Source organism: Pelodiscus sinensis, chromosome 17 (assembly GCF_049634645.1).
Source record: "Pelodiscus sinensis isolate JC-2024 chromosome 17, ASM4963464v1, whole genome shotgun sequence".
Taxonomy (NCBI): domain Eukaryota; kingdom Metazoa; phylum Chordata; order Testudines; family Trionychidae; genus Pelodiscus; species Pelodiscus sinensis.
Genome location: NC_134727.1, coordinates 16,410,074 through 16,430,342, shown reverse-complemented (window position 1 = coordinate 16,430,342; position 20,269 = coordinate 16,410,074). Strand labels below are relative to the sequence as shown.

Below are 20,269 nucleotides of genomic sequence, written 5' to 3'. Positions count from 1 at the left end.
GACTTCAAGATCCCTTCTAAGCCCTACATTTTTATTATAAAACTTAACACAGGAAATAAACACACTAACAATGGAGCTAATGGACTAGTTCGCACTAAAAACCTGCTTAATTGCTTAAGAAATAAGGGATGTATATTTAGAGGGATCAAGCATTTGGGCAGATCTTGCATAGAACTTGTTTCCTAACTTCTTTAAAAGGCATTTAAATCCCTCCAGTCAACCAACCAACCTACATTCTATGAACAGATGATTCACTATAATAGCTCCATTTCACTTCTGCCCAAATGTTTTTCACAAAGTGCTTAGGTTTACTTCAAGTGTAGAAACTAAGTACTAATTTCAGCCATTTTTTATTTAAATGGAGCACCAGGGGCAACAGAGTCACTGGTCAGGGGGAGGAGAGTGGTAGCAGAGTCTGTCACTGCCAGGAGGGCAGAAGCACACCCACTGGGGCCATAGGAGAGGTGAGTGCAGAGCCACGGGGAGGAGCACAAAGCCTCCCCCTTCCGCCCCTCTCCCCTGCCTGTAGCAGCAGAGCAGGTCAGTGGAGCATCCAACTCCAGGGAGGCGGGGGGGAGAGACCACAACAGGGCTGGTTGATGAGTCCACCAGCAGCATAGCTGCTTAGTGCAGTGCAAAGCCCCAGGTGGCAGCAGGGTGCTGGGGGAAACACAAAGACACCAGGCAGTAGATGAGCCCCGGGCAGCAGCACTGTGGGGAGAGCAGAGCCCTGGTGGTAGTGGAGCTCCCTGGGGAAAAAAAGAGCCCCTACCAAATTGACCTTCCCTAGTCCAGCAAATTCCCTAGTTCAGGACCACTCAGCCTGGGGGTGGAGGAGCACACAAAGTTTCCTCTGCTCTGACCCCACCCTGTGAGGAGCATGTGGCACTTAGAAGTGCCATGCACTCCTGGCAAAGCCAGAGAAGACTGTGTGCTCCACCACCCTCAGGCCCTCATTGGCCTATGGACAGGGGAGCACGCAAAGCCTCCTCTCATCCTGCCAGGACTGCGGAGCACTTTTAATTGCCATGCAGGGTGGGGGCAGAGCAAGGAAACTTTGCATGCTCCCCCAGCCCCAGGCCCTGATTGGCCTGGGTGAGCATGAGACATCTCCTCCCAGCCAGGGGCATGGGCACCTAGTGGGGGAGTGGGGAAAAGCAGGCAGGCAAAGGTGTTTCCCCATCCCCAGACCAATCATGTTCTGGGTGTGGAAAACCCAGAAGTATCCTGATCCCACCACTTCTACTCAAGGGCCCGCCCCTTCCGGAACTGCCCAGTGCTACTTCAGAAATTTTTTAAGTGGCACCCGCCAAAAAATTATTGCCCACCCCTGAACTAAACCCTCTCATACCCAATTCTAAAATAAAAGATTTCAGTATTTATCAAAGGTTTTTAACAGGCTTTTAATATTTAGCATCACACATCCTAAAGCAAAGCTTGTTGTGCAATGGCTTAAGAGCCATTTATGATGGAAACTGCTGTATTATTTTACCACCTCTTCAATTTATTAGGGTAGGTCTACACTATACCGCAGTAAATCAACCTAAGATACACAACTCCAGCTACGTGCATAATGCACCTTAGGTTGAGTTACTGAAGTGTCTACATCATGTGGGATCAACAGGTGAACCGCCCCCTCTCCCTCCCATCAACATAACGTAAGTTTGCAGGGGTCAACTGGAGAGCAATCTGCAGTTGACCTGGTTGGTCTTCACTAGACCTGCTAAATTGATCGTTGATGCATCAATCTCCACTCTTTTGATCTTGGCTGTACTATAGATGTAGACTTAAACTGTTACATGCCCAAAATAATTCCTGTTTATTCACTTAATCAGTTATTTGAAAAGTGTTGTTTCATATCTCCTTTGTCATTCATCATTTGCCTTTGCTCAACTGCTCCATTTTCCTATAACATTTCCACAAAGACCTGGATTAAAAAAAAATTAACTTAGATCTTGTCCATTCAAGGTCTGACAGATGCTACTATTGGTAACTAACGTTAAGGAACGTAGAACTTGGCTCTCACATGTAAGCCCTTTGAAAACATACTTATGTAAAAAGATCTGGCAAGTAGTCTAGTTTATTTTATACTTCCATATTGATTTAACGAACATTAGCTGGCATATAAAAGGACAATATTACTCAGACTTAAAATCAGCATTGCCATTTGTGTTATGAGAAAATTAGATTTTTACTAGAAAGAGTGGCAGGCCCTTTTTCTTAATACATTAGGCTCTCTGGCCACAAACAGGCCCCAGATCTACATATACAGGCAGTCCCCGACTTATGTCGGATCCGCACTTACGAACGGGGCTCTCTCGCCCCGGAGGTCGAGGTAGCGGATTGCTACCTGCGAGCTCCGGGGGAAAAAGCCCCATTCGTAAGCTGCTCGGGTGCCCCTGGTCTGCTGGAGACCGTCTCCAGCAGACCAGGGGCACCGGGCGGGTTCCCGCGCTTCTGAGGCTTTGCCAGAGCAAAGCCTCAGAAGCGCGGGAACCCGCCGCTGCTACCGCTTGAATCCCGGTGCCTGTGGTCTGCTGGGGACCGAGCAGACCACAGGCACCAGGACTGAAGCCGCAGCCGCGGGGGGGTCCCGCGCCTCTGAGACTTTGCCAGAGCAAAGCCTCAGAGGCGCAGCACCACGCTGCCACTGCGGCTCTGCTCCTGGTGTCCCTGGTCTGCTGGGGGGGGGGGGGGGGAGAGGGCTAGTGCCCCCCCCCCCCCGCCCAGCAGACCAGGCTTTTTTTTTGGACCCTGGGGCAGAGCAGCTGGGGCGCTGCCGATTGGTCCTGCAGCGCCCTCTCTGGGCACTACTGGACCAGGTCCTGATTCAGCCACTGCTGAAACTGACCAGCGCTGACTACAGGAAGCCCGAGGCAGAGTTGCTCTGCCCCGGGCTTCCTGGAATCAGCGCTGATCAGTTTCAGCAGCAGCTGACTTGGGGACGCCTGGGGTTCTTAAGTTGAATCTGTATGTAAGTCAGAACTGGCGGTCAGTTTCAGCAGCGGCTGAATCTGGACACCAGTTCCGACTTACATACAGATTCAACTTAAGAACAAACCTACAGTCCCTATCTTGTACGTAACCCGGGGACTGCCTGTATATGGATTTCTCTCACAGGCTAGCCTCCACAGCAGCTGGCAGAAATAAATACTCTCCTAATTTTCGCCAAAACATAAAGTTTGAGGCCACTGTAAACCTGGAAGGTCAAGGTTTGTTTGCTGATTTAAAACAAAAGGAAGTTTTTCTTCACACAGCCACATTCAACCTGGGGAACTCCTTGCCAAAGGATGTTGTGAAGACCAGGACTTTACCAGGATTCAAAAGAGAACTAGATAAGTATTGATGGACCTAACCCCCATTAATTTATCAGGCAATAAAGGTGCTTCTGCCTCTGGAGTGTGGCAACAGCCTCATGGCTATTGCTACACTGCAAAAGCAAAAGCGATGCAAGGAGCACAGAGCCAGCAGTCCATGCTCCCTGTGGTGTATCAAAGCGGTAGCACTACGTGGCCCCAGACTCCATGCAGTGCTGCTGCTTTGAAGCACCTCCTCCTCTCCTACCTCACCCCTCACTTGCTGCCTGTATTAAGCAGCATCAAAACTCCCACACATCCAAAATGTAAAGGCAATGCAAAATTTTTAAGAGGAATAAAGTTAAGAAGTTAGTATGTTCTAAGATGCACGATCTTCCAGACTCAAGTTATACACTAGTAAGAAGGACTTATATATATTTTCTATCTTTTAAAGCACGTAAAAATTCATGTTATATAACCTCCTCAGAGATTACTCACTCCAAATTTTTAGGTCACAAGAAAAAAAATTCGTTTATGTGCACATTCTGGTTTTCCACACAGCAGATGTTCACTCATCCTTGCTCACTAACACACAAACATGTTCACTTTTTATCATACTATGACATTGGTCATACCTCAGGAGGTTGCAAAATTAATGGCAAACATACTATAGTGCAAAAAAGTTCAGAATTCACTTGAAGTTTCTTGATTGTGAAATGACAGTTTAGCTCAGAACGCAAGATATTTAATTTCAGGTCATGGTTAAGGATTTGTAAGTAGTCTTAGAAGGGTCTGATTTTTAATCTGTAAATGTCAAACATGACTCACTATGTACACATGAACCAATAAAAATATATTTTGAATGATAATCAAAGTTGACAGGCAAAGTAAGAAAAATGTGGCTTGAGAACTCAGTTTGCTGTAAATGTATTTACACTAACATCACATACAATTTAACAGTTACAAAGCTTTAATTTTTGGAATCAACATGTACGGTCAATTCCAAAATTACACTCTCCCCATCTCCCCCAAATGTCTGGTCCCCAGCTCAGTTTCCAATTTCTGAGTTTCCAGTTTCGGTTGTGACGTAACCTTACCTTATGAATTTTATGCCCACAAATAGAGCTGGGGTCAGTTAGGGTGCAGGCAGATTTTCAACTGTACAGTATGCAGTCATGCTTTCCAATGGGCTGAATATTTCTTTATTTGTTAAGCTGAACTCACTAAAATAAAATGCATCAATAGCCTCAAGTTTGTTTTTTTAGTTTGGAAGTCTACAATTTGGAAAAAATATACAAACCTTCTAGTTGTATGAGTAGTAGCACATTTTTACTGTAATAAAGCAAGGTAACATCAATAGGTTTGGAAAACTTGTTTGTAATCTCCTGTGTTTCAGCATCAGTGTCACTATGCTGGGGAACTAAGTCATGCAATACTATGGTGAGAAACTATTTGGTTTGCAGAGCCCATAAGGGCAAATAGGTGAGTCATGTGACTTGGCCCGAGTGTTTATTCAGCAAAGCCTAGTTTTTTTTTCCTTTAATGACTAACCTTGAAGAAAGCAAATAAAAACATTGACACCACAGCATTAGGTGCATAGTTACTGTACTTAGTTTCACCAAGATATAGTCCGCTAGACAGGAACAACTTTTAAATTGAATATACATTTTAGAGCTTTTCAATGTTGAAAATGTGATGTCAGTGAATGCCCGTTAAAAGAGAATGGCCACTAACAATATTTACGATAGTTGAAGAAAGCAGATTGTCACAATAGCAGGTTTATTAACACAGAAATCAAAGCCAAACATTACTTCCTCATACAAGGTTGATGTACTGTCTACTTTAAGAAGGACTGACTAGAGTATATAACGAGGGAGAAGGAAGAAATTCATGGTTAGGCGCAGAAATAGATTAAACCACTAAATTTCTATGCTAGACCAACAGCCAGTGAGATTCCAAGCCTGATTTCAGAGCATGGTGTAATTCTAACTATTTAAAATAGCTGCTGTTTTGTGGAAAAATAAGTTAAGAACTTTATTCTGAATCAGGAATTAGTACACAAGGCAAGTATAAACAGCATTCACATAACCTCAAGTAGCAGGAAAAAAGTCATTATTTCTTCAGATAAATACCAATATGTGTTTTCAGACATACAGATCTGACCTTAACTGGGACACCAAACTTAAAATAAACATTGACAAGACTCATTTTCAAAGGAAAAATCTCAAAGAAATATAAAAAATACTTTGTAGCTATCATTAGAGTACATCCTGTTACTAAACACAATAAAACTGAAGTAGCCATGTTAGGAATCTTTAGCACACCTGTGCATCTGAGGTGCATGAGGAAATATAGGAAAAGGTGTGCAAGTTGTAAATTATTAAGTCAACTGAAGTTTTACCTTACCATTACAGCTTTAGCTCTACGTTACTCAAACAGAAATGTTTTATCTCAGACTATGTCTAACTAAACTGTCCACTTGAAAATATTAAGTGATGAATTTGACACTTAAGCATATGGATTTCATACCTCTACCCGGGACATTAGACACATTTTAATTAGTTTCCTACGTTTATCAGTACCCTGTACCACTCTAGCCTACAATTATTTTGATTGGCACTAAGCAAGTGGTCCCTTATTATTATCATTGTTTCAAATAGTTTCATTGTAGCAGTCACCTTTCAACTATTAAAGATGAAGAAAAATTTCATAACAAATAGGTATGCCTATGCACCAAGACGTAATTTATTTGCTTTCTTTATACTTGCTAATTCAACTCCTTCCAGAGGCAGAGATAATATTGTGCACAAATAGAGGTTGTCACCATAAGATACTTTGAATCTGAACTGCCTAAGTATTTCACAATTTACAAATGTTAGCTTTTTCATATTGACTTATATGTTCTCTTCCACGATCAAGAAAGAATAAATAATACAAATTGCTGATCAAGTAAGAATAAATAATACAAATAAATAACACGGCATAACTGGTACAGTCAAGTGAAGTATTTAACAAATGTCACTCATCGTAGCAACATTAGGAATAAAATAGGCCACCCAAGAACTAAATTAAGTGGCAACTAAAGCAAAATGCAGGACAATGTAGCACTTTAAAGACTAACAAGATGGTTTATTAGATGATGAGCTTTCGTGGGCCAGACCCACTTCCTCAGATCAAATAGTGGAAGAAAATAGTCACAACCATATATACCAAAGGATACAATTAAAAAAAATGAACACATATGAAAAGGACAAATCACATTTCAGAACAGGAGGGGGATGCGGGGGGGGGGGGGGGGGGGGGAAAGGAAGGTAAGTGTCTGTGAATTGATGATATTAGAGGTGGGGAGAGTGGGATGTCTGTGCGCTAATGGTATTAGAGGTGATAATTGGGGAAGCTATCTTGGTAATGGATAAGATAGTTTGAGCATTTGTTCATTCCTTCCCGGAGAGTGTCGAATTTTAACATGAATGACAGTTCAGAGGATTCCCTTTCAAGTGCAGATGTAAAAGGTCTTTGTAGCAGAACGCAGGTGGCAACTAAACACTTTCTATGAGAAAGTTAAAGTGTTACTATAAATATATTGTGACTTCTGTACCGCTAAGAGAAAGACTGTTTCAAACTAATATATAAGTATACTACAGGTTTGACCTCTCTGGTCTGGCACCCTCAACAAGGAAATCTGTCCAACCCACGGAGGTCCCCCAACCCACCTCCCCCGCTATGCTGCTGGGGAATGCCAGGGCCCTTGTTCCAACCCCAGCCCTGCTGGGCTCGGAGCCACCAGTCCTCTTCCCACTGGGGCTCCCAGCCAGGACTTCCTGTCCGACAATATCCATGATCTGGCAGGACCACGGATGTTGCTGGACCAGGGAGCCTCAGTTTTGTGAGGTCCAACTTGCAGTGCAATGCAATTCTATTCCATAAATGGCATACAACCTAGCATGACCAGAACTCTTTTACCATATATGCACTTTCAAGTGATTGACTTGCTATTTTACCAATTGCTTAAAGCAAAACATCTACACTAGTAAACTGCTTCTACATACATTTCTATAGAAATTTAGCCTTCCTGCCTTTTTGGTTGCAAAGGTAATCCTCCAAGATAAAGAAGCAACTCAGAGTGCTTTCATCTCAAATCTTCAGATTACTTCTACTGCCACCTCCCCTACTCAGTGTTGCTCAGCTTTCCCAAACAGGATACAAATTGACAAAGAATTTCATTACTGCATACAGGATGCCACATGTATTGAAACTGACAAGACTGACGGCTCTTGTGCATCTGCTGGGTAAAGCCATGAGGAGAGGAACACAGAGCCAAGTACAGGAGAAGATCTGGAAAAGACTGAGGCTATCCCTATTCAAGAGCTAGGCTATCCTCCCTGTCAACCAAAGGGCTCTGCCACAGGAAGAACAGCACCAGTCATTAGAAGTAGGAATGTTAAATTTCTATCAATGGAATTTCCATTGACTACTCGATTAGTCGATAAGGGGGAGGGGCACTCTCTATCCCCACTGTGCCTCTCCTTCTGAAATGTACAAGAGCTACTGCAGGCATTTCCTCATTTCAAAGCAAGAGGAGCAGCAGTCGGACTGTCTCAAACGGGACTGTTTTCCTGCTGCCCTCTGCCTTCACTGCACCCCACAGACATGGTGTGGGGGAAACCGGCTTTTAATACAGCTTTCCCCACCTCCCCAGCACCGGTTCCTGCTCCCCCATGCACGCTGCCTCTCTCCGATGGGGGTGTGAAACACTAGTCGACTTTCTATAATCGACTAATTGCTTACATCCCTAGTTAGAAGGGAAAAGCAGTGGCGGTGAAGTCCAACATACCTACAAACATTAAGTCGAATCCATTGACAGGACCCTCCCTCATTCCAACGGTACACATACGTGTACACACGTACACACACAGGACTTTTTCTAAAGCCCTGCCAATGGAAGTTACAGTTGTGCCCTCTCCAGGTCTCATTAGCAGCTGGCTAGCAGACCTGTTTTATAATCCCCACCTTATGATCTCAAATAAGCAGTTCGAAAATGAGATTGCATCCTCACCAATTAAAAGATTTAACTTGTATCAAACACTGCTTAAAGGGACATGCACTTGAAAAAGAAATCTAAAAACTTACTAACAAAACCCTAGGATTACTATAAAGTACCTATGTTTTCAATTTATTTTGTGCATTTGACAGCACTTTATGTAGCTCAGCTTCACCATTTCCTTGGATAGTCCATTATTAAAAGATATACTAATGAACAGAAAAGCCAAGAGACCCCTGAACATTTTTAAGGGACTTTTAAGATGTTTCAGGACATTGTTTGAAGGGTGCTTTATCATAAGTTATTTTTTAAAAAATTGAATTTTGAATAAATTTAGAAGGTCCTTTATATCACTACAAATATTGCATTCTTAAGGCTTAATGCTAGAGTAGGTTTTACTCATTTTGAGTTAGGAAAGACCTATGCTAAATATTAAATTTGAATAGCTCCAAACAATGGTGTGATTTACTTATGAATCAATTCAAATGTCAATTTAGTCAGCCTCATCTGCTCAGTGGTGTACCAAGACACCTACTGTGAGAACATGGGCAAAGTACTCTAAACCTTGTAGTACTCTAAACCTTGTAGGTGACATGTTAATAACTATTTTCTAGAACTAGCTTTCCATGAAGATGGTGGGAAGCAGTATGAAGCTTCTACCTTCTCCTTACACTCCCCTTGCAGAAAGGAATTGAAAAGGAATATGAATAGAAAATTGGCATAAATGTGACTCGACATTTGTAGAATATACAATCGATTTTAAAATTAAGCCTGATGGAAGGAAAGTTAAGATACACAATACATATATTTATAGTAGCCTTGAAATTTAAGAACCAATACTTTTAGCACTATGTTTACAAAATTTTTAGTACTATTATTTATCACCTAGCAACATGCATGCTACTGGCCTTTGTATACACAAGAGCAATGACTTCCTCATGTAGGTACAGCCTTAGCCCTGCCCTCAGTAAATAAATGCAACATTTAATATATTACACATGATCCAGCTGTAGCCAAGGAGAAGATACATTACCCATTCCAAACATTGCCAGATACTAGCAACAAATACGAACAATTAATCCTCAAGAAAAATCTCTACTGAAACCTATTTAAAAAAAAAATCTCTACCACCTATTTAAAGTACGCAGGGGGTACATTTTTAAATACTTTTTAAGTCACAATAAATTAATACAAGAAATAAAGTTCAGGACAAGCCATCAGCCAAATATACAGCCAACCAAACCAAGGAATCCGGTACAAATGCAAGTACCCCAAAATAATGTGATCAATTAAACAAGTAGCATCTGAAAATGCACCGCCAGTATAAGAAGGGGACTGACATGATGCTGTAGAACAACGGAGGGCAACCTGCGCCCCATTGGCATTGTGTGCATTGTCTTCAAGACATTTTGTTTACTACTACGCACATGCCAAATTCTGCTGGCTTCCATTTGCCTAGTTTTTTCCTATAGGTATTAATGAAGTCACATGCATGTGAAGCAAAGGCCCGTGAAGTGCGGTGTGTGCTGATCAGTGTCCCCTCTTAATTTTTCCAAGCCCTGAGTGGAATCAGTTTTGTTATGTGCACCAATGTGAAGATGTGAGACAAACCAGTTTCATATTAGTGGACATAAAATTGACATGGCAGGAGTGGGGCAAACAGGTTTGACTGGGAGAGGACTTGGGATACAGCGATAAGAAGGGTCTGGCTTGGGCTGAGAGAGTCAGAATACAAGAGGGGGCTCCAGGTTTGGGGAGGGACTAAGGCCTGAGGGTTGGGGTGCGGGAAATGGTGTGGGGATATAGACTTGGGCTGGGGCTGAGAATGAGGATCTTGGGGTGCAGAATGGGACTCGGGATTGGGAGGACTCAAGGTGGGGCAAGGGGTTGGATGTCAGGATTAGCTGGGTAGTTTCCTAATCAGTGACGCTAAAGCAGGCTTCCTGGTGCCTGCCTGCCCTGAAGCACCCATCCTGTGTCCCAGAAGCAGCCAATAGGTCTGGCTCCTGGAAGGCTCTGTGCTACCAAAAGTGCACTGCTCTTGCCCACAGGATATAGGCAGCTCATGGAGTTCAATGGTCTCCCGAACTAAGAGCCGGTCAGACCTACTGCACTGGCTGCTTCCTAACCTCTTGTGGCAGCTCCTTGCTGGGGCCAGTCAGGAGAGGTGTCTCCTCACTGCCCTTGGAAGATTCAGGCCAGGCACTGGGGAGAGACCTCTCTCCCTGTTGCAGCCATGCAACCTTGTGTGGGTCTTAATAGGAAGCTACACAGCTCACTGGGAACTTAGGTGCTCATTGCACACAACACTGACTGTAAAAGCCATGTGTTTCTTCTGCACCTAAAGCGCTGCTACAGTTCACTGGCACACCCTGCAAATTCCAAGCAGTTAGCAAAACTACATACAGGCAGCCCCCGGGTTACGTCAGTCCGACTTAAGTCAGATTCCTAGTTACGAACGGGGGGCCCCCCCCCGCTAGTGCGGGGTGCCTCCCCCACTGTTGCTGCCTCTGGCGGCGCGGGGGACGCTTCCCGCCAGCAGACCAGGGAGAAGCGTCTCCCTGGTCTGCTGGGGGGGGGGGGGGGGGCGGGGAAGGGGGAGGGGGGCACACCAGGCTTTTCTCGCCGACGCCTGGGGTAGAGCAGCTCGGGGGCTGCCGGGTTGGTCCCACAGCACCGAGGAGCAGCGCTACTGGACCAACGCAGCAGCACCCCAGCTGCTCTGCCCCAGGCATGTCCGATTCAGCCGTTGCTGGTCAGTTTCAACAGCGGCTGAATCTGGACGCCAGTTTCGACTTACATACAAATTCAACTTAAGAGCAAGCCTACGGTCCCTATCTTGTACGTAACCCAGGGACTGCCTGTATTGGGAGACAGTCTTGGTTATGACAATCTTGTGGCCCACTGAGACCAAACATGGTCACTCATGCCACCCACTTACTAGAGATGGGTACCCATCACTGCCAGAAGAGCGTGGACTTCTCACTCAGTCCATCAGAGCTGCCTTAAGACACAATGAGTTAAAGAAATGTAATCCTCATTCAAGTTCCTTCTGTCAACCAAACATGAAATTCAGGTTGCACAATAAACGTTCATACCAAAACCACACGACACTGCTTAAACAACTACCAATGAGTGCATTTATATTGTTCCTTGTACTCAGAACTACTTTCAAATTCTTAATAATTTGAAACAGTTGCAGGGTAGCAGTATAGAATAGCAGCTGTGTCTTTCAAGATTTCTTATACACCATAAAGCAAAACCGTCCATGCCCAAGTGTGACTGTTTTAATATTTTTTATCTTAAACATAAGGAAAGCAATGTCTCTAACCTGCCCTGTTTTTCGAGAAGTCCGAGGATTCATGCACTCTCAGCTCCCTCATCTCTGACATTGAAGTCAAAAATTTATTTTAAACTGGATTTTGCCCTTTTGCTTCTTTATGCATTATGAATGCATGTAGGGGTGTTTTGGGTTTGTTTGGGGGTTTTTTTTTTATAATTTATCTAACATATTTAAGATCATGTAGAGTCATCTTAGTTTTAATGGATGTAGTTAAGCAAATTTCTGTGCTTGCATCTAAGGGACAAGAGAATTTAATCTTTAACAGACTTCCTCCTACTGCAAAATTATAGTAACAACAATTCTTTGATATGTAGGCTATATCTATACTTAAGATACAGCAACAAGAAGGGTTCTACAATCAACATAGGAAGTCCACCTCCCAGTAGGTAGCTAGATTGACAGAACTTTTCCATTAACTTAACACTAATCTACACATGGAATTAGGTTAGCTTAATGATGCCTCTCCCTGATGTGAATTTCCCTTCCCGCAACTGACCTAATTTAAATGAACTTATTTTTCTAGCGTAAGCTAAGTCTAAGAATGTCCAACAAGTTTTTCAGAAGTTGGCCTGCATGTTTTTTTCTTAGTAACTCAAGCTTACAATTGTATTTCTTGTATAGATAACAGCATAACAAAGGCTTTATTAATCTTTAACAGGCCTCAACACTGAACCCTAGAAATCAAGGTCCATAAGGGACAGTTCAGTCCCCCGCACCAAGGACCAAGTATTATCTAGACAATTCCTGACAAGTGTTTCACCAACCTGCTCTTAAAATGATCCAACTGATAGAGATTCCACATCCCTCCCTATATAATTTTTTCTAGCAAATAACTACCTTTTACAGTACGGAAGTTTTCCCAAAGTCTAACCTAAGCCTCTTGCTGCAATTTAAACTCATTTGTTGTCCTGTCCTAAGTGGATAAGGAGAACTATTGTCCTGCTCTTTGTACCAACCTACTACATACTCAAAGCCTGATGTCCCTCATTCATCTTCTCTTCTCCAGATGTAACAATGTTTTTTTTCCAATGTTCTCTTATAGATTCTGCTTTCTAAACCTTTAATAGTTTGTGGCTCTTCTCTGGTTTTTCCCCGGTTTGTACAACTGGATGTTGCAGTCTTTTGTAATGCATTACCTTGGCTTTACCGAGGGGGAAAACAGTAGTACAGAAAGATGAAGTGACTTTTCCAAGGTTACAGAACAAGCCCAGTGGCAAAGCCAAGAATCAGCTTTCAGTTCCCTGTCAACTGCCTTATATACTGGACTATACTGCCTTCTATGATTTAACACAGTGCAGCTTCAAGGTTTTAACAGTTTACACTTTCCTGACTTAAAATAATTTTCCTTTATAATCTCATCCAGCAGAGCACAACTCAGATTATACATGTCATTGTACTGACCTGGTGTACAACTAAATATGAAAGTCACTTTCTTCAGACAGGAGTGCACTTAAAGAGTACCTGATCACGCGTGTTTAATGAGACCTCTTGGAAAACCAAGCACAATATGGACACTGTATGAACAGCAACAAGATCAGAGTCAGATGAATTCTTTGAATAATGTACATATCCTTCATGGGTATTCCAGTTACAAACACAACACATTATCTATCATGTATTTCATCTTCATTCAGAACACCACAAGTATTTAACCTGAATCAAATTTCATTGTGCTTAATGGTTGTGGACAAGTACTTTACAGATCAGAGTGGATAAAAATCAATGATTTAAAAAAAAATTAAAAATCCAATTTTTTTTAATAAAATATCATTTGAGGAAAAAGCCTATGTAAAAATAGTTTTAATTAAGATACATCACAGCTCAAAGATATCATGGAATAGGGATTATAAATTCTAGTTCACGTAATGTTTAATAAAAGTTTTGTAAAAGAGTTCCAATAGTTCATGGATTAGGGACCCACTCTTATGGTGTTCCAGAGGCAAACGTATAGATTTAAGTTAATCTTTTTGTCTACTCAGTGCTTAGTCTGGATGATACTATGGATGATACTAGAGATGTTTAGTTTTGAAGTTCTAAAACTGTGGATGTGTGTCTCCAGAGATAACATGCTTGTTAACAGCAAAAATGTTTTAGACAGACAGACCAACTGACTGACCTCAACCCTATAGTCCCTCTGCAAATTTGTGTACTCAGTCAATCCTTTATTTCTCTCAAAGTGCAAAGTTTCAAAAAAATTCAATGAATAGAAGCCAATATATATTAAGTCTCATGTTGACTTGGCTGACAGTCAATTTTTTTTTTAATTTCATTTAGCTATTTTAGTTTAAAACAATTAAGAAAATAAATTTTATTTTCAAAAGCTTGAATGTTTAACTAAGTTAAATTCATATGCTTGTTTTGTTGAATATATTTACTGTTGACGAAAAGATATTCAAAATATCTAACATTTTATTTAACTAAAACAATTTAAAAGTCTGTTTGATTAACCTGTTGAATTGGAGATTTTTATGAAGTCATTGGGAGGTGAACTATGTGCTTCAATTACCTTTGGTAAATGAAATAACTGAATGATTATTTATTTCTGATATCGCTGTAAAACTAATCTGAAAAATTTTCAAAATAAATCACTGCTTAAAAATGTATAGTGTGTACCTTCTAAAAATGAAACCTAAATCTGTGAGTTGTGAATACATATGTTATAACAACCAACAAGAATGTAATTTTATGTAGGTTTTATACACTTTTAAATCAAACCCACCCTGGTACAGATTGTTATTGACCCTCTCTAATGTTAAAGAATCCCCAATCACCTCCAACAGAAGTGCTGTGAAAAGACTTCTAATTAGGGCAGATGTTCTCAAGGGCAGCATTTTTGCAAAACATGGCATGGTAGCACTAGTGCTGTGAGAACCTGAAAGTGAAATTGACCAGACTGTTTAATTCACATTACCTAAGGGATTGCTCAACCTAAACTATCTTCAATTTTTTTAAAAGTGAGTTGAGCAGTTTCAGATCTGTGTCAGCTGCCAAATTTCCAAACCAATTTTTGTGATATTACCCATCATTTCCTGTTCTTTAAAACAGTTGTTCATTCCCCTATTGTTGAGTGGGGAAAAGCATTTACAATGAAGAGGAAATTGCTGAAGTTTCACACAAAGTGAAATGGGATAAATAAAATATTGTCAAAGAAAAAATATAAGATATTAAAAACAAGATTTTCTTCATGTATATCAATCTTATTTTCAAATAGTAGGTAAGTTATAGCCAAGACTATAATTTCACTTTTAGCATCTCATCTTAAAAAAAACAGTAACATGTAGTTCATTACTGATCAAGCCTAAGGATCTCTTTGAACTGCAATTCACTTTTGCTACATGAAAAGGATATTAAGTTAACTTGCTGGTAGCATAAGAAGAATGTTTTTCACTTAAATAACAATTTACGTTTTCCTACAAAATCTCTAATATTTTTCTACAATTCTGAAGATGTAAATATTCAATTTCTTCAACAGAAGGCTTTCATTTTTAAAACTGATGAGGATCCTGCAATTGCATATTCTATAGAATTACAGAAGACCATGCAACTCTGGTTTCTCACTAAAAATTGGGAGGTTTTTGCTTCATATATAAGGCTATATTGATTTTGCAAAGGGTAAATGGCAAATGAAATTTAATTGTGATAAATGTAAAGTAATGCACATTGGAAAAATAATCCCAACTATACATACAATACGATAGGGACTAATTTATGCACTACTCAAGAGAGAGCTCTTGGACTCATTGTGGCTAGTTCTCTGGAGACATCCACTCAATGTGTAGCAGCAGCCAAAAAAGCAAATAGAATGTTAGAAATCATTAAAAGAGGGAGAGAGAGTAAGACAGAATATCTTATTGACACTATTTAAAACCATGATACACCCACATCTGGAATACTGCAGACAGATATGGTTGCCTCATCTCAAAAAATATATAATGGCATTGGAAAAAGTTCTGAAAAGGTCAACAAAAATTATTAGGGGTTTGGAACAGGTCTCATATGAAGAGAGATTAAAAAGACTGGGACTTTTCATCTTAGAAAAGAAGAGACTAAGAGGGGATATGATAGAGATCTATAAAATCATGACTGGTGTGGAAAAAGTGAATAAGGAAAAGTTGCTTACTTATTCCCACAATATAAGAACTAGGGGTCAAACGAAATTAATAGGCAGCAGGTTTAAAATAAACAAAAGGAAGTTTCTCTTCACTCAGCACACAGTCAACCTGTGGAACTCCTTGCCAGAGGATATGGTGAAGATTAGCACTTTAAACAGGTTTCATAAAAGAGCTAGAGAGATTCATAGAGGTTAGGTCCATCAATGGATATTAGCTTGCATAGGTAGGAATGGTGTCCCTAGCCTCTGCCTGGAATGGGTGACAGGAGAGGGATCATATGAGGATTACTTGCTGTGTTCCCTCCCTCTGGGGCATCAGATATTGGCCACTGTCAGGAGACAGGATACTGGGCTAGACGGATCTTTGGTCTGACCCAGTATGGCCATTCTTATAGGTATACAGGACAACAGCCTTAAGTTTATATAGTTATAGCACAGGTGCAGTAAATATTACTCCTCATAACTATGGGATCAAATATCCTTTTTAAGTCATGGAAAGTATTACACTAATTAGTATTCAAAAAGATTTACAGAACACGTCTAACAATAGAGGCCAGCCACAATGTCCTTACAAAAATCTGTGGTGTTACACACACAAATAAAACAAGGGAAAGAGGAGTGCTAAGCACGTAGTATAGCTATGTTTAGAGGTTTTTGTTATTTTTTTTTTTTTTTTTACACAAAATATAGCTAATATTGATTTTTAAACATTTTCCATATTTAGCAAGCTAAAATTTCAAGGGCATTTTATCTATTTAAACATTTACCAGTTGCAGGAAATGTTGGCAATTTAGTGACAAATGATTTTGAGTTAAAGCTTCAAAGTTATTAAAACCATAACTCATGTCAAAATATATACAGGCAGTCCCCGGGTTACATGGATCCGACTTACATCGGATCTCTACTTACAAACGGGGTGAGGAAACCCCGCACAAGCTGCTTCCCCCCAGCAGACCAGGGAGACGTGAAGCTAGCGCCCCCCCTTCGCCCCCCCAGCAGACCAGGGAGACGTGAAGCTAGCGCCCCCCCCCCTTCGCCCCCCCAGCAGACCAGGGAGACATGAAGCTAGCGCCCCCCCCCCCCCCCCCAGCAGACCAGGGAGACGTGGAGCAGCTTTTCTCAGCAGACACCTCAGCTTGAGAATAAAGGACTGAGGGAAGTGAGGTGTGGGAGAATAAAACTGAGCTCTGGAGAAATGTTTGGCTAGAGTTTCCCCTACAATATGTACCAGTTCCGACTTACATACAAATTCAACTTAAGAACAAACCTACAGTCCCTATCTTGTACGTAACCCGGGGACTGCCTGTACAATATAAATATCCTTAAAATCAAACTAAATTGTCAAGCTGCATTTTTCTTTCTTTGCCTATTTATAAGTGTCTATTATCGATAGAAATATTTTTTTCACTGGTTTGTGTACACTATGAAATTGATGTTTATCAATATTTGCTGATAATCTAAATCTTTCCAGTCCTGACTATCTCTAGTACTAAATTCCATTTATGTAGCCATTGAATCCAATAACTTTGCTTTGATTTTCTTCACATTTGACACACTGAAGATATTAAGGAAAATAAACTTCTAATAAAGGCGCTTAAAAATGACAATTATTGGAAAAAGTCTGTGTAAAGCTAGTTAATTGAAATTTAAGTAGAACTCACTTTTTTTTATTCTTGCTCACTCATGTATCTCACCAACATTGGATTATATTACTAGTTCTTAAGTATGCTTTGCTATTAAGAAAACTAAAAATAGTTCTGACTAAACCTCTCCTGATATATTAGAACAAATTTTCACAACCAGCCTGAAACAAGGAAGCTGCATAACAAGCAAATGGGAGGGGGAGAAATAATCTTGGCATTGTATCTCTAGAGGACTCAGTGACGCATCTGTTGTGGGCAACAAAAAGGGGCTGCCATTTCACTGCCCCGAAGGTTCTCTGCAGACCTGAGCCTTCCCAACACACAACTGTGCTAGAAGGAAGCCTGCATATGCCAGAGCATGTCCCATGTCCTAACAGAAGATGGGGGAAGGGTTAGTCATGTCCATCCGCCATTTTCTGAGCAGAGAAGGAAGACATGTTGGAACAAAAACACAACAAAAGAGAGCAGCCATTTCCAATGCTGTCTCCCCGCCCCCTCCGAATCCAACCTACATTCCCAATCACAAGTCCGGAGGGAATTCCCCCTCCTCTGGGATTGCTGCACAAAGGGCTGAAACCTACAGGACTAAGAGGGGGGAATTGGGAAGGCTGGGTTAGAGATCCTGACAATTCTATTAGAGGCACACTTTCCATCTCCCAAATCGATCCTGAGTAAAAACATTCACCCCTTCTCTAACCAGGTTGCCCCATCACAAACTGATGCAAAGGGTAAGAGTCCATACTCATGTCCCAGAGCCTGTTTGGCTCTTACCTTATATGTGGGATGCCAACTCCCCCTTGGAGAATCTTGTACAGTTTGCTCTCATACAGCAGCTGAGGATGCCTGGCCTTCTGAGACTCCAACTTCACCGCCACTTCCTGCAGTGAGAGGGAACAGGGATCAGAGCATCCACCAAGCACAGGGCTTAGGACACAGCACTCCATTCCCCCTCAGAGCTGTGTGTCAGTAAATTTTGGAAATGTGGGAACATTTTCTAGAGCTCTGAACACTAGCTCAGTATCCATAACATGGAGGAGTAACAAGCTCTGCAAATAAAATCCAAATGGTGCCATATGTGCAAATATCCATCTTGGAAAGGCAATAGGACTACTAGAGAGAAGTTTAGTCTTCAGATCCACATGACTAATCGAGATGAATTGTTTCTTCATGACTAGGAAAAAATGTGAGGTGGGAGAGAGGAAAAAGAAGAGAACCAAAGAGTTGGAGGGTCCTTTTGTTTCCCTCATCATTGATGATGTTGAGAGCCGGGTAAGTACATGCCCCCTCAAAGGGGAAAGGAACAGATGACTAAGAGGGGAAAGTCGAACCTTACGCTACTGATAGCAAGGGTCAGGTCCCTTATTTCGGGGGGGGGGGGGGAGGAGAGAGAGAGATTCCTACGTCTACCACCCATCCCCCAGGTAAACGGAGCCCCGAGTCGATGCGCTATCTCCAGGAGTCTCTCCCGAGAAGGGACGCCTCCGTCTCGTAGCGGACTAACCACCCCAGCGATAGGCTCATCGCCCAATCTCTTGGTGAAACCGACTGCAGGGCTCTGGGCTCATCCTCCCCTCCAGGGAGGGGGGTCACTAGTAGGTGCCCCAGGGCGGGGACTCCCTGAAGGGGCTACGTGGCGCCCTTACCTCCCCGTTGGTGATGTTGATGGCCAGATAGATGTCCCCGAACGAGCCCGACCCGATCTTCCGCACCAGCTTGTATTTACCCCCGACGATGAACTCGGCCTTGGAGCCGCTGCTGCTCGCCATAGTGAGGGGCGGCTCGCGGCCCTCCCGGCGCGGGAGAAAAGCGGGGTGGGGGGTGCCGCGCTGGAACAAGGAGGTTAGGGGGCCTCTGCGCCGCCCGGGCGGAGGCGGGGAGTCGGCAGCGGAGGAGGAATGTGGTCCCCGCCGCTCAGCTTAGGCCGGGCCCCTGCGGCGGGCGTCCTCCTCCGCGGCTCTGCCCCACTCCCCGGCCGGGCGCCACTACACTCGCTGCCCGCTCCAGAGACACGGAGGCGGCACCGCGAGGCTTTGAGGGTCCGAGCGCAGGTGGCACCGCCGGATCCCGGCCGCCCCTATTGCTTCACTCAGCAGCCGCCGCCATCTTGTATATCGCACTGCTGCTAACACGGACACAAAATGCCTCCACTCTGCGGCCGCCGCTTCTTCACCGCGCAGGGCACTCTGGGAACGGGGCGGGGTAGCTACTGTGCATGTTCTACAGAACACAAAACGCGCATGTGCAAGATGAGGGGGCAGGCGAGGACGTTGAGCCAACGCGCATGCGTAGGCGTTAAATCAAAGTCAATGACTAGCTCGACTTTTCACGCAGCCACCAGCTCAACCTTCCTGTCAGCTTCCGCAATTGCACATGCGCACAACCCTATTCGGAATCCAAGCGGAAGGGCGGAAAGAAAGGGCGCATGCCCGCCTCCAGTCCTCCTTCGCCTGTTCCCCCTCCTCCATCCTTAAAGGGCCAGGGGACTCTCAAAATTACCAAAGGGCTTTCAAAGTCACTTGACAAGGCCAACCTGATTGGCCAGGGTAGACATGGGGCCAAGGGCACGGGGCTTTTCAACAAGAGCACGTTTACTTGTCTGGTCCCTGCTCCAGACAGATGTGTCCCCCCCCCAGCCATCCCAGAGACCCAAATCTCTGTTTCTGACAAGCAGCCTAGCTTTGGGGCATGCAGAGACAGGGCCTTGGACTAGTGAGTTTTATTAGAAACCAGTCATGTTCAGAGAGGCCAGGGGCATCCAAATGCTAGTGCTTTCATTTTTGATGCCCAGCTTGTGACAGCCTGAGCCTGATTTTCAGATACCGAGCATATGCAACA

The 20,269-nt window shown here is 42.9% G+C and overlaps 1 protein-coding gene across 4 annotated transcripts in view; it reads right to left on the bottom strand.

Moving 5' to 3' along the window:
• The window catches only part of CSNK1A1 (casein kinase 1 alpha 1), a 60,558-nt gene extending 40,928 nt beyond the window's left edge, over nucleotides 1-19,630 (bottom strand). For 3 of the 4 annotated variants that reach the window (XM_006138103.4, XM_006138105.4, XM_006138104.4), the window contains exons 1-2: nucleotides 19,078-19,630; nucleotides 18,206-18,312 (exon numbers count right to left, since the gene is read on the bottom strand). In XM_006138103.4, the coding sequence (XP_006138165.1) occupies nucleotides 18,206-18,312; nucleotides 19,078-19,200 (230 nt within the window). In that variant the 5' untranslated portion in view covers nucleotides 19,201-19,630. The remainder of the gene's footprint in view (nucleotides 1-18,205; nucleotides 18,313-19,077) is intronic. The other variant, XM_006138106.4, reaches the window with a different exon arrangement.
• Between the last annotated feature and the right edge of the window lie 639 nt (nucleotides 19,631-20,269).